Source organism: Oncorhynchus nerka, linkage group LG12 (assembly GCF_034236695.1).
Source record: "Oncorhynchus nerka isolate Pitt River linkage group LG12, Oner_Uvic_2.0, whole genome shotgun sequence".
NCBI lineage: Eukaryota > Metazoa > Chordata > Actinopteri > Salmoniformes > Salmonidae > Oncorhynchus > Oncorhynchus nerka.
Genome location: NC_088407.1, coordinates 55631189 through 55657303, shown reverse-complemented (window position 1 = coordinate 55657303; position 26115 = coordinate 55631189). Strand labels below are relative to the sequence as shown.

General features: G+C 44.3%; 1 protein-coding gene across 1 annotated transcript in view; it reads right to left on the bottom strand.

The window, feature by feature from the left end:
- Positions 1-23482, bottom strand: part of tfb1m (transcription factor B1, mitochondrial) — a 42018-nt gene extending 18536 nt beyond the window's left edge. The window contains exons 1-6 of the mRNA XM_029675205.2: positions 23378-23482; positions 18294-18442; positions 16516-16667; positions 16288-16396; positions 15978-16129; positions 15728-15847 (exon numbers count right to left, since the gene is read on the bottom strand). Of these exons, the coding sequence (XP_029531065.1) occupies positions 15728-15847; positions 15978-16129; positions 16288-16396; positions 16516-16667; positions 18294-18426 (666 nt within the window). The 5' untranslated portion in view covers positions 18427-18442; positions 23378-23482. The remainder of the gene's footprint in view (positions 1-15727; positions 15848-15977; positions 16130-16287; positions 16397-16515; positions 16668-18293; positions 18443-23377) is intronic.
- Between the last annotated feature and the right edge of the window lie 2633 nt (positions 23483-26115).

Genomic DNA, 26115 nt, shown 5'->3' with positions numbered 1-26115 from the left:
TTGGACAGGCGGGCAGGTGCGGGCAGCGATCGGTTGAAGAGCATGCATTTAGTTTTACTTGTATTCAAGAGCAATTGGAGTCCACGCAAGGAGAGTTGTATGGCATTGAAGCTTGCCTGGAGGGTTGTTAACACAGTCTCCAAAGAAGGGCCAGAAGTATACAGAATGGTGTTGTCTGCGTAGAGGTGGATCAGAGACTCACCAGCAGCAAGAGCGACATCATTGATGTATACAGAGAAGAGTCGGTCCAAGAATTTAACCCTGTGGCACCCCTATAGAGACTGCCAGAGGCCCTGGACAACAGACCCTCTGATTTGACACACTGAACTCTATCAGAGAAGTAGTTGGTGAACCAGGCGAGGCAATCATTTGAGAAACCAAGGCTGTTGAGTCTGCCGATGAGGATGTGGTGATTGACAGAGTCGAAAGCCTTGGCCAGGTCAATGAATACGGCTGCACAGTATTGTTTCTTATCGATGGCGGTTAAGATATCGTTTAGGACCTTGAGCGTGGCTGAGGTGCACCCATGACCAGCTCTGAAACCAGATTGCATAGCGGAGAAGGTATGGTGGGATTCGAAATGGTCGGTAATCTGTTTGTTGTTGTAATTCTCAATTATAGTGGATTTATCGGTGGTGACAGTGTTTCCTATCTTCAGTGCAGTGGGCAGCTGGGAGGAGGTGTTCTTATTCTCCATGGACTTTACAGTGTCCCAGAACTTTGAGTTTGTGTTGCAGGAAGCACATTTCTGCTTGAAAAAGCTAGCCTTGTCTTTTCTAACTGCCTGTGTATATTGATTTCTAGCTTCCCTGAAAAGTTGCATATCACGGGGGCTGTTCGATGCTAATGCAGAACGCCATAGGGTGTTTTTGTGTTGGTTAAGGGCAGTCAGGTCTGGAGAGAACCAAGGGCTATATCTGTTCCTGGTTCTAAATTTCTTGAATGGGGCATGCTTATTTAAGATGGTGAGGAAGTTTAACCAGGCATCCTCTACTGACGGGATGAGATCAATATCCTTCCAGGATACCCCGGCCAGGTTGATTAGAAAGGCCTGCTCGCTGAAGTGTTTCAGGGAGCGTTTGACAGTGATGAGTGGAGGTCGTTTGACCGCTGACCCATTACGGATGCATGCAATGAGGCAGTGATCGCTGAGATCTTGGTTGAAAACAGCAGAGGTGTATTTAGAGGGCAAGTTTGTTAGGATGATATCTATGAGGGTGCCAGTGTTTACGGCTTTGGTGTGGTACCTGGTAGGTTCATTGATCATTTGTGTGAGATTGAGGGCATCACGCTTAGATTGTAGGTTGGCTGGGGTGTTAAGCATGTTGCAGTTTAGGTCGCCTAGCAGCACGAGCTCTGAAGATAGATGGGGGGCAATCAGTTCACATATGGTGTCCAGAGCACAGCTGGGGGCAGAGGGTGGTCTATAGCAGGCAGCAAGTATTAACTTAAGGGGGCTGAATAATTTTGCACGCCCAATTTTTCAGTTTTTGATTTGTTAAAAAAGTTTGAAATATCCAATAAATGTCGTTCCACTTCATGATTGTGTCCCACTTGTTGTTGATTCTTCACAAAAAAAATTGTTTTATATCTTTATGTTTGAAGCCTGAAATGTGGCAAAAGGTCGCAAAGTTCAAGGGGGCCGAATACTTTCGCAAGGCACTGTATTCAGATAGCAGCCGATAAGACAGCTAACGATTAGCGGGCCGCAGATGGGCATTCAGGTAACGTCGCGACCGAGGGGCCAGTTGGATAACTCCCTCGGGCAGATAACGCCGGTAGTACAGTCGTGAAGGCCCGGTAGGGCTCCGCATCGGCAGTAAAATGGGTCCGGATAGGCGATTGTAGCCCAGGAGTGGCTGATGGAACTCTTCAGCTGGCTAAGTTAGCTCCGGAATAATTGATGTTTGCTCCGGAATAATTGATGTTTGCTCCGGGATCGACGTAAGCCAATAGTCACATGGATAGCAACTAGCTAGCTGCGAGATTCAGGTGTAAATGTCCAGAGCTTTCGGTTGAAATCCGGGGATTTCATGGTATCCAATTGTTTTTAGTAGCTACTATCTTGTCTCATCGCTACAACTCCCGTACGGGCTCGGGAGAGACGAAGGTTGAAAGTCATGCGTCCTCCGATACACAACCCAACCAAGCCGCACTGCTTCTTAACACAGCGCCATCCAACCCGGAAGCCAGCCACACCAATGTGTCGGAGGAAACACCGTGCATCTGGCAACCTTGGTTAGCGCGCACTGCGCCCGGTCACTGGTGCGCGATGAGACAAGGATTTCCCTACCGGCCAAACCCTCCCTAACCCGGCCAATTGTGCGTCGCCCCACGGACCTCCCCGTCGCGGCCGGTTACGACAGAGCCTGGACACGAACCCAGAGTCTCTGGTGGCAGTACAGCGCCCTTAACCACTGCGCCACCCGGGAGGCTATTTCGGACTTTTTACAAAGAATCTAGACATTGCAAAACAAACAACTATTTTGCACTAGAATCAGTCATGTATTTTCTCATTATTTTAAACACTTATACACACGGTTTATTGTCCATTAAAAACCATGCAAATGCAAAAGGACTCCGATAACTAGATAGTTACTCTGAGAGAATCTCCAATCTCTTTTCTCATTACAGCTGATTACAGCCAAGTCAGCAGTGGGATGTTAGGAGAAATGTGCTTTCCTGAAACAAACATGGATTATTCAAGGCTCTCTCTCCTCTTGTTTATGCAACAGAGTAGAGATCAAATAGCAGCTCCCCTCCTGGGTAAACGTTAATAAGATCCGCTCCTCTGTGTATTTAACCTACATTTCCTTCAAAAGGCTCTCACCTTGAGTTGCCGTCATGACAGCTCAGGGATGTGGGCTCAGCTCTGGGATGAGAGCTTTGAACCCTGCAGACTTCCAGGTATAGGGTTAATCTAACTGTATATCCCACCTTGAGCATCAAGTCGACTCGTATAACTTGAACAGAGAACAACAAGAGATGCATGATATAGGTTGTATAGATGTAGGTGGTTATGAGACAAACTAAACATGTGCGCATAAATCAGCTCTTCATCCATAAACATTTTTATCAATAACATTTTGCAGCTGGTATCTTCATAGTTCACCACAGAGGTATTAAATAAAAATGATTGAATCATAGGCGCGCGGGTGATGATATCACTAAACATGTTTCCGTGAAGCACCTCGGGAGTCATGATGTTGACAGGTACAAAGATGGACTTAGGCTGGGCCAAGAATCTCAACGCTCTATCAGTCATCAAAACCCAATCAGCAATAACTGCAGTGCTGTAATGCATTGCTGAGAAACAAATCACCCAAAGCGCACCAATATTTCACCATCGTTAATGCGAGGCTTTTTCTTCCTGACAACCATCATCTTCATGAGAGTCCATATTAGAGATAAAATATGGTCATCAACAGCAGCTGAAAATGACCTTGCATTGTCCAAGACTATGCCCCTCCTGTTCCAGCACACATCCGAGAGGCTGGGGGGAGTAATGGCAATAACCTTGCTGCTGCTGTAAAGCGCTGAGAGAAGCAGTATGAGCTACTCTAGGCTAGATAACAAACAGGGGGCTAGATGACAAACCATAAGCATCAGTAAAGATTGGCTAAAGGTACACTACGACTACACAGTGGGAATTGAAACAGGCCTTTCCTCACTTAATTATTAAGCATTGTCTGAAGAGGGATAACACTGGTTTGGAAAGTGTTAAAGAAACAAAAACGCATTTGTGGAATCTGCAAAACATATATATTGTTTGAAATGAGTCCTTTGAGCTACAGTACTTTCATTAGTCTAGCAAGCCTGAAACAAATTAATATAAAATTATGTTTTTGCACCACAGACACATTTTTTCCCAGAAGTGGAGGCTTACTGTATTGTGTTTGTGTGAAAAACACACGGCTCAATTGAAGCGCTCACTGAACAGGCTGAAAAGAAGTTGTAAAATCACAGCGCTTGAAGTTTTTAATTAGTATCTTCAAAAAACACAGTAGAGTTGACAGCTTACGGACTGATCCTTTCAATACTGTAGCTCCTTTTTCTCCGACTTGCATAGTGTTTCACAGAACCCTGATTGCCTGTTTGAAGCTGACCTTCTTTTCCTGAAACATGGCCAGGATTCCTCCACTAGCTTGTTTTCAGAATACCTCAATGTTTTTTGGCATGGGATGTTGTTCATGTTAAACAGACAGGATTTAGAAAACACTCATTGAGTAGTGGCTAAACCAGCATTCATTTAAGATGAGGGGCAATAGATCTCTCAAGATATTGATAAGCAAACTCCGACCAACCTAGGCATTTTTTTTAGGGAGGGTGAAGTATTTTTACCTTTTTTTTTTTAACCTTGGGACTATGATGAATCGAGTCCAAGCCCTCAGGCGTTTACCGCTCTGCACCGAGTCATTGAAATAACTTTCCTATACTCTTGATACCATGGTTGACCCCGTTTATAGGATAGGAATAGGCTTAGATGAATTGTGCTGTAGTACAACGTGCAGTAGGGTGCTCTAGGAGGAACACCTATACAGGCTCACTGTATAAATCTATTGGTTATATTTGTTGAGGAGAGAGTTCGGCTGAGGGACTTCAGTTAGCCATCTTAAGATGATTGTACTGTGGGACAACCACATCACAGGCATAGAAAGTACATTTTTGTTCAATAATGTAGCTGTCAGTAGAATCAAAGCTAGAAGGGGGGGGCATGTCAAGTGCAAGTGCTGGTTAAGTGTTCTTTTTTATTTATTTTTGGGGGGAGGGGGTTGAGGTGAGGATAATTTAAGATACTGTTTGAAGACTTAGGGTTTCAGATGTTCTCTGAAGATGGGCAGGGACTCTGCTGTCCTAGCTTCAGGAGGAAGCTGATTCCACCATTGGGGTGCCAGGACAGAGAAGGGCTGAGCGGGGGCTGCCCTCCCATAGTGGTGTGAGGGCCAAGAGACCGGAGGTGGCAGAACGTAGTGCTCGGGTTGGGGTGTAGGGTTTGAGCATAGCACCATGGTCTTGTAGTGGATGCAAGCTTCAACTGGAAGCCAGTGGAGTGTGTAGAGGAGCAGGTTAAAATGAGAGAACTTGAAAGGGAAGGTTGAAAAACAGGTGAGCTAATGCTTTCTGGATAAATTGCAGGGGTTTGCTGGCAAAAGCGGGGAGCCCAGTAAACAGTGAGTTGCGGTAGTCCAGACGGGAGAGGACAAGTGCCTGGATTAGGACCTGCGCCGCTTCCTGTGTGAGGTAGGACCATACTCTACAGATGTTGTAGAGCATGAACCTGCAGGAGCAGGTCACTGGTTGATGTTTGCAGAGTACGTCAGGGTGTTGTCCAGGGTCATGCCAAGGTTCTTTGCACTCTGGGAGGGCGACACTGTGGAGTTGTGACCCGTGATGTAGAGGTCTTTGAGCGGGCAGGCCTTCCCTGGGAGGAAGAGCAGTTCCGTCTTGTCGAGGTTGAGCTTGATGTGGTGGGCCGACATCCAAGTTGAGATATCTGCCAGGCACCCAGAGGTGCGTGTCGCCACCTGAGTGTCAGAAAGGGGGAAGGTGAAAAGTAATTGAGTGTCATCCGCATAGCAATAATAGGAGAGACCCTGTCATGACTGAGCCGAGTGACTTGGTGTATAGAGAGAAGAGGAGAGTGCCTAGAACCGAGACCTGTGAGACAACAGTAGTGAGAGGATGTGGTGCAGACACAGATCCTCTCCACGTCACCTGGTAGGAGTGGCCTGTCAGGTAGGATGCAATCCAAGAGTGTGCATAGCCTGAGAAAGAGGGGAGTCAGAGGTCAAGGCGTGGGACCAGTGAACTCAATAGGCTGAGTGAATGAGGAGCGGATGTGGTTGACAAGTGGTTGACAAAGTCGTCCGCGGATAGGGAGGTGAGGATTATTTTAATAATCCCAATCACAGCCGGTTGTTATACAGCCTGGAATTGAACCAGGGTCTGTAGTGATGAGATGCAGTGCCTTAGACCGATGCGCCACCCGGGAGCCCAATTAAGGAGGAAGGAGAATGTGGAAGAGAGTTTCCTAGGGTTGAAATTTAATGTGGCAGAAAGTGGCTTTAGCAGCAGATACAGAGGAAGAGAAGATGGGTCCTCCGGAAGTTTAGTTTCCCTCCATTTTTACTCAGCTGCCCACAGCCTTGTTCTGTAAGCTCGCAATGAGTCACTCAGCAGGAGGGCCGAACCAGCCGGGAGGAAAGGGGACAGTGCGAGTCATAGGATTGCAGAAAAGGGAGGAGAGTAGGGTCGAAGAGGCAGAATCAGGTGAGTGGACAAGTGACAGTATGGAATTCAAATGAGGAGTTGGACAGGTGAGAGAAGGAGAAAAAAAATCTCCACTTGAGTAGACCTGTGCCACCACCGCAACGACCAGATGCTCTCGGAATATGAGAGAAAATATAGTCAGATGTTCTCTGGGGTGATCCATGTCTCTGTCAGGGCCAAAAAGTCAAGAGACTGAAGGGCAGCAAAGGCTGAGATGAACTCTACGTTCTTGACCGCAGATAGGCATTCCCAAACACCGCCAGAGATCCAAAATTTCACATGGGCTGTGCGTGCAGGGGACACTAAAATTAGAAGGGTTGCAGCCAAGTGGTGGGGAGCGTCTGTAAAGCCTACAGGGAGAGGTGCGAACACCTTTAGAAAACGCACACAGTTGACAACGCTACAAAAGAGCAAAATGAGATCTGTAAACAACTAGCTAAGATACTCAAGTGAGAGCGTGGTGTGGAGCCTTCCTCTCTTTCCTTCCTCTAAACGCCACAGAACAACTCGGCAAAGCCGTCTTAGTTTTTCGGCGACGGTCTTAGTTTTGAGACAAAATCGCCACTGACTACGACCACTGCTTACAGCTGCCGCTGAGAAACCAGGGGAGACTGAACTAACAATAATTGCCAATTGCCTAGCAGAGGTGGAGAGCACACTTCCCTGCACTAATTGCGGATTGCCTAGGGGAGGTGGAACCCCCCCAATACAGCCACTGATTACCCAAAACAAGTCATAAATTGCCCTGCCCCTTGATCCTGGTTGATCCAGCATTTCACACACCAAGTAGACCACTGGGAAGACAGGCTGCACTGAAAGTAGATGGCCCTAGCTAGCAACAAAAAAAAAGTACTAGACCACAACAGATAAAGACAAAATGATATACTTTTCACTCCTGGAGATATCAGGAGTCCTCTAGCTATAGAATGAAGCACACGAGATGGCGCTTGAGAAGCTGGTTATAAACACTCAGAAAAGAGATGAAACCACTCCCCCTCCAATACAGCCACTGATTACTAAAACAAGTCACAAATTGCCCTGCCCCTTGATGCTGGTTGATGTGTCACGCAACACAATGCCATAGATGTCTCAAGTTGAGGGAGCGTGACTGCAGGAATGTCCACCCGAGCTGTTGCCATAGAATTGAATGTTTATTTCTCTACCATAAGCTGTCTCCAATGTCATTTTAGAGAATTTGGTAGTACGTCCAACCGGCCTCACAACCGCAGACCACGTGTAACCACGCCACCTCCACATCTCTATTCTTCACTTGTGGGATCATCCGAGGAGTATTTGTCTGCAATAAAGCCCTTTTGTGGGGGAAAACTCATTCTGATTGGCTATGCCTGGCTCCCCAGTGGGTAGGGCTGGCTGTCAAGTGGGTGGGCCTATGCCCTTCCAGGCCCACCCATGGCTGCACCCTGCCCAGTCATGTGAAATCTATAGGTTAGGGCCTAATGAATTCATTTCAATTGACTGATTTACTTACTTTGAGTAACATCATATTTATGTTCAGTATACAATACATTTATGGTGAACAGAATATTGAATCTGCATCTATGGCAGTCTGGAATGGCTCTTCATTGGCCAAATCTCAGTATCTAACACCAATGAGCCACAAGAGATCCACAATGCAGAGTGAGCAGTATTAATTTCACCAGCAGTCATCTGGCCCGTGTTCCTCAGTAGGGGCTGTATACAAGGAAAACATCTGTACGGCCCTCCCCCTCAGAGACAGAGACTGTGGGTTTCCTATTACTCAGGGTGGCTGGTGACGGCCCCAGACAACCATCTGCTGGAGGTCCGCTTCACTCTCCCTTCAGATCCATCAACGTCATGAATCTGTCTCCGGGCGTTCTACTCTCCTACGGCATGTGGAGGACACACTGACTGCAAGCCGCAGCATTCCAACTCCTACGGCTCTGTCTCTCCCACTCCCTCTCCACCTCCCATTCTCTCCATCTCTAAATCTCTGTCCTACCCTCTCCTCATGCTGGGCTGTGTGTGGAGCTTGGAGGCCTGGGGGTCTACTGTGGAGAAGCAGCACTCTAGGACGTGATGGAGTGGCTCTTAGACTTATAGAGCCGTCAATTACAGGCAGATTTTAATCACATTCTGCCAGGAAAGAACTGTGCAGGCTAGAAGAGAGGATGAAATGGATGGGCAAGTCTCACTGATATGTTTTCCACTCTTCATACAAATCAACCTCAATTTTAAGTAAGGCGGTGAGAAAAGCAGGGTTGGCTGAAAAACAACACGCTATGATGTTGAAGGCAAATGACCACAACAGTGTCACATGATCTCCGGTCTCTGTAGCTGAGGTCACAAACTCCTTGACCCTCTGTCAGCATATTAATCAGATACAGCCATTAATGTACTTCATGTGCTTTCCATTAAGCCAATAAAACCATTTGTTTTTTTCTGAACATAAAAATGTACACTACCATTCAGAAGTTTGGGGTAACTTAGAAATGTCCTTGTTTTTTGAAAGAAAAGCACATTTTTTGTCCATTAAAATAACATCGAATTGATCAGAAATACAGTGTAGATACTGTTGATGTTGTAAATGACTATTGTAGCTGGAAAGGCTGATTTATAATGGAATATCTATGTATATCTATAGGCCTATTATCAGCAACCATCACTTCTGTGTTCCAATGGCACGTTGTGGTAGCTAATCCAAGTTTATCATTTTAAAAGGCTAATTAATCATTAGAAAACCATTTTGCAATTATATTTGCACAGCTGAAAACTGTTGTTCTGATTTAAGAAGCAATGAAACTGGCCTTCTTTAGACTAGTTGAGTATTTGGAGCATTAGCATTTTTGGGTTCGATAACAGGCTCAAAATGGCCAGAAACAAAGACATGTCTTCTGAAACTCAGTCTATTCTTGTTCTGAGAAATGAAGGCTATTCCACGTGAGAAATTGTCAAGAAACTGAAGATCTCGTACAACGCTGTGTACTACTCCCTTCACAGAACAGCGCAAACTGTCGTTTCCAGCTACAATAGTCCTTTACAACATTAACAATGTCTACACTGCATTTCTGATCAATTTGACGTTATTTTAAAATGGACAAGAAATGTGCTTTTCTTTCAAAAACAAGGACATTTCGAAGTGACCCCAAACTTTTGAACGGTAGTGTAATTTAAAAATGTACAAATGACCTGTATCGCCATTCACCACCGCACTGGCTACCTCTAACATTGTCTACGTTTAGACAGGCAGCGCAACTCTGACATTTTTTCCACTAATAGGTTCTGACCAATCACATCAGATCTTTTTCAGAGCTAATCTGATTGGTCAAAAGACCAAATAGTTAAAAAATATATCAGAATTGCGCTGCCTGTCTAAACGCAGCCAACGTTACAGAGGTAGCCAGTGCGTTAATTCCAAAGGTGAGACCATGCAAAGGATAAGGCCGATCTCCTCACGACAGGTCAATATGGACCAGCAGCTGCTAATGTAAAATGGATTCAATGTTTCCTCCCATCTAATCACCAGTCAGCTACAATGTGCCTCTCGTTCCCTCAGGTTAAAATGTATTATAAACTGGGTGGTTCAAGCCCTGAATGCTGATTGGGTAAAATCCGTGGTATATCAGACGACAGATATGAAAAGAAATTCCTTTTTGCTGTTTTAATTACGTTGGTAACCAGTTTATATAATAGCAATAGGGGACCTCGGGGTGTTGTGTTATATGGCCAATATACCATGCCTAATGGCTTTACCAGGCACTGCGTGTTGCGTTGTGCATAAGAATAGCCCTTAGCCGTGGTATATTGACCACACCTCTTCAGGCCTGATTGCTTAATTAAACACTTAATTGCCATTTTCTCTCCATTGGGTTTTAAAATGTTCAATGGATTAATTGTTGTTTGTTGGTTAGAGCGCACAACTATTAAATGTATTTTCACCACCAAGGTGAGGGGGAGGGGGGGGGCTGACACGGTTCCTGCTTCTAAAAATGGGAGTTAGCAGTGTGTTGTGTGGGGCATCAGATTCTTTGTGACACATTTTCTTAGAACTGTTGACGAGTAGAATTACAGCTACGCAGCAGCAATGTTCCTTCATCTGTATTAATGAATTGATCCAAAGCTACAGAGAGAGCAAGATAACACCACCAATTAGATTAGATGTGTTGGATTTGTCTAGCTCGGCTATGTGAACGCTCCTCTCTATCTAAGAACGCACTCTGCTCCATCAGGCCTCCCCAGACAGAGACACACAGCCATCAGCTTCACTCTCCAATACCCATCCTACCTCGTATGCATTGCTTCTTAGCATTGATATGGTCAGTAGTAGATTTCTTGGCCGAACGAATAACTCCCACTGATGTACTCTCATACTACTCTACTGCCTCAGAAGCAGTTAATTGACAAGAGTGTGAGTTGTCACGACCCAGCTCGTGGGAAGTGACAAGGAGCTCTTCAGGACACAAATAATAATCGATTACTTTTCTCTTCATTTAGCCATCTTACATATAAAACCTTATTTGTTCATCAATAACTGTGAATAACTCACCACAGGTTAATGAGAAGGGTGTGCTTGAAAGGATGCACATAACTCTGCAATATTGGGTTGTATTGGAGAGAGTCTCAGTCTTTTTCCACACACAGTCTGTGCCTATATTTAGTTTTCATGCTAGTGAGGGCCGAGAATCCACTTTCACATAGGTACGTAGTTGGGTATCAGGCAGGATACTCTGAGTGCAGCCCTATCCAGAAATCTGGCAGTGGCTTCTGATGAAATTTTCACAGAACTGCTTGTTGCAATTTTGTTGAGGCTCTCTTGTTCAGATATCGGTAAGTGGACTGGAGGCAGGGCATGAAAGGGATAACGAATCCAGTTGTTCGTGTCATCCGTTTCGGGAAAGTACCTGCGTAATTGCGCACCCAGCTCATTCAGGTTCTTTGCTACATCACATTTGACATTGTCAAATGAGTTCATTTGTGAGTTCATTTGCACACAAAAAAATCATACAATGGTGGAAAGACCTGTGTGTCGTCCTTGTTAATGAGGACAGAAAAGAGCTCAGACTTCTTTATCATAACCTCAATTTTGTCCCGCACATTGAATATAGTTGCGGAGAGTCCCTGTAATCCTAGATTCAGGAACTCTTTATTAATTATTTGACTAGGCTACCTGTATTTGACATTGTGTTATTTCGCTGAACACTAGATGGTTTAATTTTAGTTTTGGCAGTGAAACGAGGCTACTCAGGCGAGAGAAAAAATCTCACCCAAATGTATAGCCCCGTAAAAAAAGATTTTTTTTATCACATTTTTAATTTGGCGTACCCCCGATGGCATTGTCCCCAGTTTGGGAATACCTGCCCTACAACATCCATAGAGTACGACCCTACCTCACACAGGAAGCTGCGCAGGTCCTAATCCAGGCACTTGTCCTCTCCCATCTGGACTACCGCAACTCGCTGTTGGCTGGGCTCCCCGCTTGTGCCATCAAACCCCTGCTACTATCCAGAACGCAGAAGCCTGCCTGTTTTTCAACCTTTCCTTTCAAGTTCTCTCATCACCCTGCTCCTCTACACACTCCACTGGCTTCCAGTTGAAAGCTTGCATCCACTACAAGACCATGGTGCTTACCTATGGAATAGCAAGAGGAACTGACCCTCCCTACCTTCAGGCTATACTCAAACCCTACACCCCAACCCGAGCACTACGTTCTGCCACCTCAGGTCTCTTGGCCCTCCCACCCCTATGGGAGGACAGCTCCCGCTCAGCTCTTCTCTGTCCTGGCACCCCAATGGTGGAATCAGCTTCCTCCTGAAGCTAGAACAGCAGAGTCCCTGCCCATCTTCAGAGAACATCTGAAACCCTACCTCTTCAAACAGTATCTTAAATTATCCTCCTCCTCCTCCTCACCTCGACCCCCCCACACAAAAAAGAAACAACACTTAACCGGCATTTGCCCTTGACCCCCCCTTCCTTCTAGCTCTGACTCTACTGACAGCTACTTTGAGATTTTTTTTTTGCCTGTGATATGTGATTCTCCCACCTAGCTACTGTATCTTAAGATTAATTCACTAACTAAGTTGCTCTGGATAAGAGTGTCTGCTAAATGACTGAAACTTAAAATCACAGATATCCTACATAACCATGCATGGGCACAAATGAACAACTGCAGCACAAACGCATACTACTCAGACCCACATACACGCAGGCCTGCGCACATACACGCATGGCACGTGTACATTTAGACACACTCGGACACACACACAAGAACACACAGAGATAGCGTAAAAGCCACCTCAGCGTGATAAAATAATCATTGAAGCTATTTCTAAGAGAATGAACAATCAGCCCTAGTTTCATTCACTTCACTGCTCCTCTGTTCTTCCCTCACTCCATCCATTCCATACAGATGAAATATTTACTAACAGAGGGCTTTCAAAGAGGGACAACTTCTTCAGGGGACCCAAGTCCAAACTAAAGCCCATCCCCAAGAACAGAGAAACATCATTCTCTGTAGTCTGTATCCTAGGCCTATAATTGTACATAATAATCATTCCCCTCACCAGTTTCACAGACCTAAGACTGTGAAAGGGATCGAGCTCTCATTACTGCTCTGTGTGATAGCACTGCATCTCAAATACCCACCAGGCATAATTACCCAATTGTCACAATTCCGAAGACACTTCTGAGACAACATTGATTTAACGCAGCTGTACCCTTGTACTGTACGTGTCTCATAAAGAGTCGAGTGACAGTAGCAGAAAGACTTGAATGACAAAGAAATGGGGCAATGGAGGAAGAGGAGAACAGAGAGTAAACAGGGGCCACACGGCATGTGGACAGTCCAGACTTTCCGTCTGTAGATGCTCTAACAGACTATCAACAAACTATCTGTTGATAAGCAACGGCTTGTTAAAGTTACGGTTAGTGTTTTGAACAAGGGTAAGGTTTAAGAGCTGGGACGATGGACCAAAAAAAATGACGTATACCAACACGGCCTTCCTCTTTCCAAAGCATTTTGCTTACGCCGGTCATTTTCTGTGACTTTGCTACACAACGTTTCTGTAGATTGTTCTAATGCAATATATGCATTGTGTTGATTCCTACTTTGAAAGTATCTGCCTGGCCCTGTTTCACTGTCGCCTGCTGACTCTCATTCCCTCTCCCCACTGTGCGCACGGAGGAGGGAGAGATGCATTCTGAGCAGCACAGGCATGTGACCGTTGCTTAAAGGGGTATTGCTGGAAAGGCAGTTTTCAAAGCAGCTACTGTTGTTCTAGTTCCAGAGAGGAGAGTAGAGTTCGACCGACTATGATTTTTCAACGCCGATACCGATTATTGGAGAACCAAAAAAGCCGATACCGATTAATCGGCTGATATTTATTTATTTATAATAATGACATTTACAACAATACTGAAAGAACACTTATTTTAACTTAATATAATACATCAATAAAATCTATTTAGCCTCAAGTAAATAATGGTTTAAATAATGCAAAAACAAAGTGTTGGAGAAGAAAGTAAAAGTGCAATATGTGCTATGTAAGAAAGCTAACGTTTAAGTTCCTTGCTCAGAACATGAGAACATATGAAAGCTGGTGGTTCCTTTTAACATGAGTCTTCAATATTCCCAGGTAAGAAGGTTGTAGTTATTATAGGAATTATAGGACTATTTCCCTCTATACCATTTGTATTTCATTAACCTTTGACTATTGGATGTTCTTATAGGCACTTTAGTATTGCCAGTGTAACAGTATAGCTTCCATCCCTCTCCTCGCTCCTCCCTGCACTCGAACCAGCAACACAACGACAACAGCCACCATCGAAGCAGCGTTACCCATGCAGAGCAAGGGGAACAACTACTAGAAGGCTCAGAGCGAGTGACGTTTGAAACGCTATTAGCACACGCTAACTAGCCAGCCATTTCACATCGGTTACACCAGCCTCATCTCGGGAGTTGATAGGTTTGAAGTCATAAACAGCGCAATGCTTGACGCACAACGAAGAGCTGCTGGCAAAACACACAAAAGTGCTGTTTGAATGAATGTTTACGTGCCTGTTTTTGCCTACCACCACTCAGTCAGATACTTAGATACTTGTATGCTCAATCAGATTATATGCAACGCAGGACACGCTAGATAATATCTAGTAATATCATCAACCATGTGTAGTTAACTAGTGATTATGATTGATTGTTTTTTTATAAGTTTAATGCTAGCTAGCAACTTACCTTGGCTTACCGCATTCGCGTAACAGGCAGTCTCCTTGTGGAGTGCAACGAGAGAGAGGCAGGTCGTTATTGCATTGGACTAGTTAACTGTAAAGTTGCAAGATTAGATCCCCTGAGCTGACAAGGTGAAAATCTGTCGTTCTGCCCCTGAACGAGGCAGTTAACCCACCGTTCCTAGGCCGTCATTGAAAATAAGAATGTGTTCTTACCTGACTTGCCTAGTTAAATAAAAGGTATGAAAAAATATATATTCGGCAAATCGGCGCCCAAAAATGCTGATTTCCGGATTGTTATGAAAACTTGAAATCGGCCCTAATTAAATCGGCCATTCTGATGAATCGGTCGACCTCTAGAGGAAAGTCACAGCTTTCTGGGAGTATATCATGCATTTCTCACCTCTTAATATTGAGTTCACGGCACCCATTTACAACTGGAGTAGGCTGTAGTTAGTATCGTTTTGATGCCCAGCAGTGTTGCAGTTCTTGACACACAAACCGGTGCGCCTGGCACCTACTACCATACCCAGTTCAAATGGCACTTCAATATGTGTGTCTTGCCCCTTCACCATCTGAATGGCACACATACACAATCCATGTCTAAATAGTCTCAAGGCTTAAAAATCCTTATTTAACCTGTCCCCTTCATCTACACTGATTTGAAGTGGATTTAACAGAAGACATCAATAAGGGATCATAGATTGACCAGGTGAAAGCTATCTCATAGAAAGAGCAGGTGTTCATAATGTTTTGTACACTCAGTGTAGCTTATAGGCCAATATGCACAAAGATGTCAAAAAGAAGTCTGCTAATTCTGGATCCAATTTTGACAGGTTGCACATCAAAATATAATCATGTATTTCCTGGATATGTTCGATGAAATAGCTTCATTTTTTAAATCATAGACCCCCATTTCAGTCGTCTTACTTGACACTGGAAATAAAAGGTCTCGGGCTCTGCCGCTAAGTAACTGTCCATTAAAACATTATCATTGTATTTGTTGTTATCGAGCAAAAAAACAGTTCTATGACTTTTTGTCCATATCGCCCAGCTGTAGCACCTCTCCAAAAAATTATTGATCGTAATTTATAGAAGATTTATCATTATCGCAAATAATTGTCAATTTATCACGGTCTGGATTTTTGTCATCATCAACTTTGTCACCATGGAGCATTGTCATTATCATCTATGATATACAGCCAAGATAGTGTGTGCGTGTGTAGTGGGCAGAGTAAAGCAGAGTGTGGGGTCCTACCTCAGGTTTGGGGATGAAGGCCCGTCCTGGGATAGTGAAGCAGCTCTTTACAGTACAGAGGTACTGGGCCATGATGGACAGACGACTCCTCTGTCTGCTGGCTGTGCTGGCTGTCAACCTCTGGAGAGGAGAACCCAACATATTTGGTCTGTATAATTTATACCCCTGAACAGTAGATCATTGCTGAATAATACAAATGGAAATTCAGGAAAACCGACTGAGAATAAACAGTACTGGACAGCACACATACTTCTGCCACCTCTTTCTGGAAGGTAAGGGTCAGTCTGGTCCGGCCGTAAACAAAGGGTCCAGTTCTGTTGGATATGTTCTCCAGCCACTTGATGATGAGAGGAGTGGACACACTGAAGGGAAGGTTCCCTATGATATGCAGGTCCGGTGGATCTGAGCAGGGACAGATGTAGTCAACAACACTGTTGCATGTTGCAAAACATGGCATAAAATCAATGTACTTATTGTTCCAGACATAAAGCAATCGAGTAGGCACTTCCATCAACCAGGCAAGTGACAAATCTACCTATCTACTTTTTCATCTCACTCACCATCCTCCCATGCCTTGGTTATGACGTCTGGGAATCCTCTGTCCATTCTGTATGTGAGTATGTCACCATGGACAACCCTGAGCTTCCCTGGTGCTGCTTCAGACAAGAGCTGAGGAAACGGACATGGCATCTTACAGGTACTTGAGAATTTAAAAACTACTTTACCGTTTCTAATTTCTGCAATTATTTGAAAGACAACCCTTTCCTGCATGTTCTCCTGTTAGGTACCTTTAGTCCAGGTATAAAGCGGTTGTCCTTCTCCACCACCAGCAGGTCTGCAGCCCCAGCGTTGAGGATGGAGCGGGTCAGACCTCCAGGTCCAGGACCCACCTCGCACACATGGGCGTCCCTCAGACTGCCTGCCTGGCGCACAATCTTATCTACACAAGTTGAGAAAACACACAGCGACCAGGGTGTACTACTTACTCACATTGGAATGGGTTGGATATAATAAAGGTGAACAATGTACAAATAACTGCCAAATTACAGGAAACACTTGAGTAAATGAAGGATACGAACTATATTGAAAACAGGTGTGGTTCCTCAGTATATTAAGCAATTAACATTCCATCATGCTTTGGGTCATGTATAAAAATGCCCAGTTGCCCATTATTTTGGCTACCATGGCTAAAAGTATGTCACCATTCGCCTACCTCCTCATGCCTTTTGCACACATTGTATATAGACCCCCCCTTTTTTTTTTCTCTACTGTGTTATTGACTTGTTAATTGTTTACTCCATATGTAACTCTGTGTTGTCTGATCACTCTGCTATGCTTTATCTTGGCCAGGTCGCAGTTGCAAATGAGAACCTGTTCTCAACTAGCCTACCTGGTTAAATAAAGGTGAAATAAAAAATAAAAAATTTAAAAAATAAAAGAAGAGATCTCAGTGACTTTGAAAGAGGGGTCTCAAATGAGCATTGCGGGTTTAAAGGGTGTGTGTGTGTCTGTCACCAGATCTCAACCCAATTGAACACTTATGAAGATTCTGGAGCCACACCTGAGACAGTGTTTTCAACCACCAACAACACATTCTGGAATCTCTGCAATACAGTTCCAGACACTTATAGAATCTATGCCAAAGTACATTTAGGGCCTTGTAAAAAGCAGAATGGGGACAGAATCCAGACATTAAGATGGAATTCAACAATATAAACTAGTATTTGCATCAATCCAGTGGCCATTTGTTTAGCTAACTCTGCAGTCACATGAGAACAGAATCACTAACCCAAAAAACCCTCGCTTGCTTGTGCCCACTTACATTAAAGGTTATCTAGGCCTACACCCAAAAATCCACATTTCTTTTCCCAGACCTCAAGTCAGTAGGCTAGTGTGGTTTAATCATTGTTGTGGACTTAAAACATTTAGTTATTTTCTATTTAAAAAATTGATTTTGAAAACAAAAACCCACCAAAATTGGTCAACTGAAACCTGAAGAAAAAGGAAAAAAATAAGACCAATTCAAATTAATAAAACAGAATCGGGGGGGATACAATAAATGTAATTGGGCCCTAAGCATTGAATCTGTTCTGGTGGCCCAACACCCTATTAAATCACTATGTTAGTGTTTCCTTTATTTTGGCAGTTACCTGTATCAATGCACTATGCATATTTTATTATGACATTCTAATATTCAAGAATAGTGGCTTCCATATGTATATGACTTGCAGGTCAAATAAAAGGTGGGTAGTGGCACTGTATTTTAGCATAGGCATATGCCTGGCTCCCAGCTCTCCTTGGCAAAGCTGGCTATACTTCTTTAATGCTTTTATCTAAAACAGAAACCTTGTTCAAGGGCACCAGATCAGATCTGCAACACAGCATCACTGATAGAATCACATCGGTAGTGTCTGCTGCTTGTGGACAAGCCTATGTGGGCACTTCAGTCCAGTACACTAAATGTGATGTGAACAGGGGGAAGGAAAAACACCATCGCGTCCTCATTGTGTAGAAGACAGTGTACCAGGTGTTGGTGCATTGCAGCTAGAGGAGGCAGCTGACTCACCTGTGAGCCTCATGTCCAGTAGAAAGTTCTGGGACAGCTGTTTCTCTGCTCGCAGGTTGTACAGTTTGATTACCTCCCCAATGGTGGGCAGGGGAGGCAGGCGAAATGACGCAATCTTTCTGGGACCCGCCATCCCTCAAACCGTTCTGCTGTGCAAATATAAAGGGCGGTACTGTAGTAAGAATATGATGATTAATGCACCTCTTCAATAGGGGAGCAATTACGCTGAGAGGGTAAATGTCAGAGTAATTAGTGACAGTTTAGAGATCCGGGGATTATCTGCTAATCTCCCATAATGACGACAATCATGCTCATACATCCAGGCTCCATTTTAGAGCTCAACGATAATATGAATTAGGAATTCGAAATAAGATACTCTATTAAAAGCACAACTGCCATTGTCAAGGAATGATCAACGTAGCGAGAGAAAATACATGGTGTAACATTTCTGAGGATTAAAAACATGATCTTGATCGCCACCCAGTGGATCAACCTACACTGTGTTATGAAATTGATATTGGGCAGTTATGGATGTATCCTGCCAAAGATAGTGGAATGACTCTGTGGTGGTTCTGCCCCACAATGTCAAACCCATTACAACAGTCATATGCTAAAACAGTCAAAGTCAACCCAATGTCAAACTATTCATTTTGAATAAATGAATCAGAGCATAGGACCTAACGTTACAACAGATAGACCCTCAACTAGCTGAGGAACGCTCAACTCCATTCTCTTATATCGAGGCAGAGTTGAGTATTGATACCTGGTCGAGCAATTTGCTAGCAACAACATTAAGTCACCATCAGTCAAAACTTGTAAAAATGTAAATTCTGAAAACACTTGTTTGTCCTGTATAACTGTGGCCCTTATGCGGGGTGCTGAAATTCATACTTTAATAAAAACTTTTACTGAATACAACCACCAACATTTTGATTTTAAAAAGTATGAATTTCAGCACCCATGCAGAAGAACCGCAGTTGTACAGGACAAACATAGGTAGGTTACAGGTAAGGGACTGTATGTTATTTATAATGACGGATACGTGGAGGAAGTCTGAACTCTCAAATAAAAATGGATGGCCCTCCCTTTATTTAGTCAAATATCATTTTACCCGACCCTCCCTGAACACTTGAAAAACAAGTGACACCAGCCCCCATACCAAATAATTAAAACATTAAATGAATATCAGAGAACTTGCCTACCATATACTCTCACTCCTAGGGCAGACCAGAGCCTTCCATATGAAGTTTTAGAAACTTTTCTTTGTTTTCTAAGCATTACATGGAAAAGTAGCCAGAAGATTGTTGATTTGCAGACCACCGCAGACAAGGGTCACCATTATAGTAAAAGCACCTCAATCATCTCATTTGCGGTCCGTGAAAAAAAATGGCATTCTATAAACGCATTTAATTAAATTCCATGTCATTTTACACGACGGCACGCAAGTTCCACAACAGAGCATGACAACGAATGAGTGCATGCTGCAGCACCAGACGTTGTGATTTCTATACAGGCCATTGTTAAAAAAGAGGATAGTCTGGAACCGATCTAAAGTTGCCTATCAACTGTAAGAATTAAGCGACAACAGAACCAGTTACATCTGAAGTATCTGATCATCAATGAATTAGAAAACGTCATTTGTTTTTTAACACAGCAGCCTTATACCTTAAAGTAGGCCTACAGTGTACAAAACATTAAGAACACCTGCTATTTCCATGACAGAGTAACCAGGTGAATCCAGGTGAAAGCTATGATCCCTTATTGATGTCAGTTGTTAAATCCACGTCAATCAATGTAGATGAAAGGGAGGAGGCAGGTTAAAGAAGGATTTTTAAGCCTTGAGACAATTTAGACATGGAGAGTGTGTGTCATTCAGAGGGTAAATCAGCAAGACAAAAAAATGTAAGCGCCTTTGAACAGGATAGGGTAGTAGGTGCCATGCGCACCAGTTTGTGTCAAGAACTGCAATGCTGCTGGGTTTTTCCACACTCAACAGTTTCCTGTGTGTATCAATAATGGTCCACCACCCAAAGGACATCCAGCCAACTTGACAACTGTGGGAAGGATTGGAGTCAACATGGGCCAGCATCCCTGTGGAACGTTCTTTCGACACCTGGTAGAGTCCACGCCCCGACATATTTAGGCTGTTCTGAGGGCAAAAGGGGGAGGAGGGTGCACCTCAATATTAGGAAGTTTTTCCTAATGTTTGGTATACTCAGTGTCTATGCACTTGTAAAAAGATTCACTTGGGAAACTATAATTTCTATTCCATGATATTGTTGTTACAAAATAGATGTTGACTGTGATCAGGGCATGGGAATATAAGAGCATCTGCTAGGCTAAATTAACAAACTAAGCATGCATAGCTCACGTATGCTCCTCAAACCAAAGACAGGCCAAACTCCTGTTTCTAAAAGAGAATTCAATGGCACTGTAGAATGAATGTATGCCTAATAAGGCATTTGGTTCAATCCAATTTCATTTTAACAGCCTAATTGCAACATTTATAGGCGTGTTGAAACACTGTTGTTGAAATGCTGAGCGCTCCTGCCAGCTTATAGCTGTCACAAACGCTTCACAAATGATTTCTTAAATGGCAAGCTATAGCCTTGAAATAATAATAATATTATAGCCTAAATAATACAGGTTTGCTCCTGACTAATTTACAGATAGTATGTTGTTTAATAACCTGTTAAAATGTTGAACGTCAATTGATTGTGACAATCACATTACTGTACTTCTCCTCTGCAATAAAAGGTTGTAGCTCTGCCTCAATGTCAAACACAAACCAAAGATTTGTTTTTTGTTTTTACCTTTATTTAACTAGGCAAGTCAGTTAAGAACAAATTGTTATTTTCAATGATGGGTTAACTGCCTGTTCAGGGGCAGAATGACAGATTTGTACCTTGTCAGCTCGGGGGTTTGAACTTGCAACCTTCCGGTTACTAGTCCAACACGCTAAGCTACCCTGCCACCCCTGAACGGATATCCCATATGCATCGGAGTCAGGTCTTTCCCCTGCATTTTACAGCTTGTTTCTAGCATAAAGCATCGCAGACTAGAGCATCATTATAGAATCAGGTCTATGCTTTTAGCATTTACCCTTACATACCCCTCAATTTGAGCCCTGGTTAACTTAACACACCAAGTCCTTCACTGACACTGAGATACACAAAAGTATGGACACCCCGTAAAATGATTGGATTCACCCATTTCAGCCAAACCCGTTGCTGACAGGTGTACAAAACCAAGTACAGCCATGCAATTTCCATAGACAAACATTGGCAGTAGTATGGCCTTACTGAAGAGCTCAGTGACTTTCAACGTGGCACCAGTCATTGGATGCCACCTTTCCAACAATTCAGTTCGTCAAATTTCTACCCTGCTATAACTGCCCTGGTCAACTGTAAGCTCTGTTACTGTGAAGAGGATATGTCTAGGAGCAACAACGGCTCAGCCGCGAAGTAGTAGGCCCCCACAAAGAAATGCCACCCCACACCATGACTGACCCACCGCCAAACCGGTCATGCTGGAGGATGTTGCAGGCAGCAGAACGTTCTCCACGGCGTCTCCAGACTGTCACGTCTGTCACATGTGCTCAGTGAGAACCTGCTTTCATCTGAAGAGCACAGGGCGCCAGTGGCGAATTTGCCAATCTTGGTGTTCTCTGGCAAATGCCAAACGTCCTGCACGGTGTTGGGCTGTAAGCACAGCCCCCACCTGTGGACGTCGGGCCCTCAAACCACCCTCATGGAGTCTGTTTCTGACCGTTTGAGGAGACACATGCACATTTGTGGCCTGCTGGAGGTCATTTTGCAGGGCTCTGGCAGTACTCCTCCTTGCACAAAGGCGGAGGTAGCGGTCCTGCTGCTGGGTTGTTGCCCTCCTATGGCCTCCTCCACATCTCCTGATATACTGGCCTGTCTCCTGGTAGCGCCTCCATGCTCTGGACACTACGCTGACAGACACAGCAAACCTTCTTGCCACAGCTCGCATTGATGCGCCATCCTGGATGAGCTGCACTACCTGAGCCACTTGTGTGGGTTGTAGACTCCATCTCATGCTACCACTAGAGTGAAAGCACCGCCAGCATTCAAAAGTGCCCAAAACATCAGCCAGGAAGCATAGGAACTGAGAAGTGGTCTGTGGTCACAAACTGCAGAACCACTCCTTTGTTGGGGGTGTCTTGCTAATTGCCTATTATTTCCACCTGTTGTCTATTCCATTTGCACAACAGCATGTGAAATTTATTGTCAATCAGTGTTGCTTCCTAAGTGGACATTTTGATTTCACAGAAGTGTGATTGACTTGGAGTTACATTGTATTGTCTAAGTATTGAGCAGTGTACATACATAGCACTTACTTAAGCATCTCGCAGGAAAAAACTAGGGCCACCCATAAAATGCGAGATAATTGTTTGGTTATGGGACAAACGGCCAAAATGCAGGACTGTCCCGCACAAACCGGAACATGTGGACACCCTCCTAGACCCTCCCTGGACAAAATTAAGAAAAAAACTAAACCCTGCCCCTGATTGAAATGTTTAAATAGCACGACCTCCGCCATTTTTATCCGAGTAACAATTGTGTACATTTCGACATGCAACCGCTCCATAAGCGGTTTCATAATTTACAAGTATCGACTGATGGTGACTCAATGTTGTTGCTAGAAAATCAGTTATCAATAACGTTCCTCAATTCAGCCTCGACATAAGAGAATGGAGCGTTCGTCAGGTAACCGTCAACAGGCAACGTGATACATTGTAACTAATGATTCTCAGTGTGACCATGAAGAGATCTTGCTCTTAATTGAAACCACAGTTTCTAAACCATACTAAACTAACTTTGCTGGAACTGTAGCTAGCAACGCAAAACGTGTAACCATGTAACGTTAGCTATACTAGCTAACTAGCCAGCAGCATGTAGCTACGTTTTCCTTGTTTTTCGGTCAAAAGCCTCTGACCTGAAACAGTTACAACATATTTAGGTTCACTCTACTCGTCCGTGCAATATGACTGCTAAACGCAAACTTTAAACCACAAGCCTAGAAAGGTAAAAGCGTTAACCTAATAACACGTTTCTCACCACGTTGATGTCCTTTCCTGAAATATTGCTTTCGTCAGGAAACTGGCAGGTTGACGTCCAATGGGATTGCTTCTGCAACCAATCAATTGGGGAGAGGCGGGACTTTGAACGTCCCCTTTGAACGTCCACATCTCGTTGACGTAATGATAGGTTATGGGCAACAGAGGGAAGGATGCATTTTGATAACAAGTTTCGACATTTGACATACTGTATAATTCAAAAGGGAAATAAACTATTTTCACGCCACTTCGATATAATAACGACCAGAAGTTACTTTTTCGTAACACGTTAGGAAAATATGATCATTAGGTTAAGGTTAGGAAAGGGGTTAGGGTTAGCGAAAATGTTTTTCCTAACCTGCTACGAAAATCCTTTCCGGTCATAGCTGTAGCGAAGTGCCATGAAATGTCTGTCCCTAATCCAAAAGTGTGCATTACATACAATATACATTATCGATTGATGTATTCCCTGGAGAACAATTAAGTGTTCTGCCATGATTTCTCATCAGCATGTTTGATATGTCTGATATTTACAACTGTGGACAACATTGACTCATGTGGGTGGGCATATAACGCGAACGTCTAGCAGCAACCCAAAGATGTTTTGAAATAAAAATGTATATTTGACAGATGCATGGTGCGCAAAGCAGAACAGATTTTGACATGTTTATTGTCTACATGTATAGTGATGCAAATGCACCACTACTGTATATGCATGAATCGGACATGGGATGAGAATGGAATATATTGTGACCCAATTTTCATGCAGTGCTATTACTACTAAATGTAACATTGTATTGTGCTAACAAATTACATCATAAACAGCCCTTTTTTTAATGTCCCCGCAGGCAGAAGCAACAATTTATGGATGAGTACAGTTATACAGTTATGGGAAGATGCATAATTTCAACATTTACTCGGGAACTTATTATAAAGATTTCTTATAACATCTTGGTATAAACATCATTATAAATTCAGCTTCAGACGTTACAATACATTCAAATAATTACATTATCCTCTCAGCAAGATGGAGCTACTGTAGAAGAGAGATTCATCATATCAGGTTTTGACTAAGGAGGATCCATTGTGCACACGCAGCTGTTGGTTATAATGAACCCTGTGGCCCTGAGTCCCTCATCTCCCTGACGGCTCTGTTCACAGTACAGGGAGGGTCAGGGTGTCACCAACTCTTTTTGTTGAGATGGAAACGCTCCCCTCGAGGGTCTGTAGATGAGTGGCAGTTACAGATCCCTCTGTGGCCGACCTTGCTGAGAGGAGAGAGACAGTAAAAAGCAGTCTGTCTGGAATGCTGCTGCTGCTATGGAAACAAGTCGACCAATCACAAACTTCAAAGAATGCTTCATATGGACCTACTGTCTTCCCTGTCACTCCCGGAAAGTCACCTTTCTGACAATTTATTCTATTAAAATGCCATTATTTAATTAGCATTGAATAGCATGGGACAAATCAGTGCTCTCCAGACTGATTAAAATGTGCACATTTTTCAAAGACTTGAATCAACTTTTTGCTGCAATCTAATCATTATGCCTTTGACATTGGACTGGGGGTGAAATCCGGAGGACAGGCTGACCGACAACCTAATAAGGGTGCAGAACGCCTTCCAGAACCGAGACAAGAACTGAGGGCCCCGGTCAGAGACCATGTCGACTGGTAGTCCATGGATCTGAAAGACGTGCTGCACCATGAGCTGGGCCGTCTCCTTGGCAGAGGGTAGTTTGGGGAGAGGAATGAAGTGGGAGGCTTTGGAAAACCGATCCACCACAGTCAGGATGGTCGTGTTGCCATCAGATGGGGGAAGAACCGTGACAAAGTCCAGGGAGATGTGGGACCAGGGACCAGCCGGAGCTTGTCGAGGAGTCTTGTTCTGTGCACATACCGTGCAAGCGGCGATGAATGCGGAGACGTCAGGGACCATGGTGGGCCACCAGAAGCATCGTTGCACAAAATCCAGGGTCCGGCGGGTGCCCGGGTGGCAGGCCAGCCTGGAGGAGTGGGCCCACTCCAGGACCACGGAGCGGAACACGTCAGGCACGAACATCCAGTTATCTGGACCCCCCCCCCGGGGCTCAGCTGGGAACGCTGTGCCTCCTGGACCTGTTTCCCTATACCACAGTTGAGTGCCGTCGCCAGGCATGAGGTGGGAAGGATGGTCTCGGGCTCTGGAGTAATAGCTGTGGGGCTATAATGGCGAGACAGTGCATCCGGCTTGACATTCTTGGATCCTGGACGATATGAGAGAGAGAGAGAGAAGTTGAACCGTGTGAACAGCAGGGCCAATCTAGCATGCTTGTAGTTGAGGCATTTGCCGGTGTGGAGATACTCCAGATTTTTGTAGTCGGTCCATACGATGAACGGGTTTTCCGCCCCTTCCAGACAATGCCTCCATTCCTCCAATGCCATCTTCACTGTGAGAAGCTCACGATTTCCCACATCGTAGTTTTTCTCAGTGGTGTTGAGGCGATGGGAGAAGAAGGCACAGGGATGTAGCTTTATGTCCAGGGAAGAACGCTAGGACAGGACCGCCCCCACTCCTAGATCAGACGCATCGACCTCCACCACGAACTGACGGGAAGGGTCAGGATGAACCAGGATGGAAGCAGTGGTGAAGCGGTGTTTGAGGTCCCGAAATGCCCAGTCAGCAGCAGGGGACCACGTGAACGGAACCTTGGGAGAGATGAGTGCTGACAGGGGGGAAGCTAGGGTTCCTTTTGGACACTC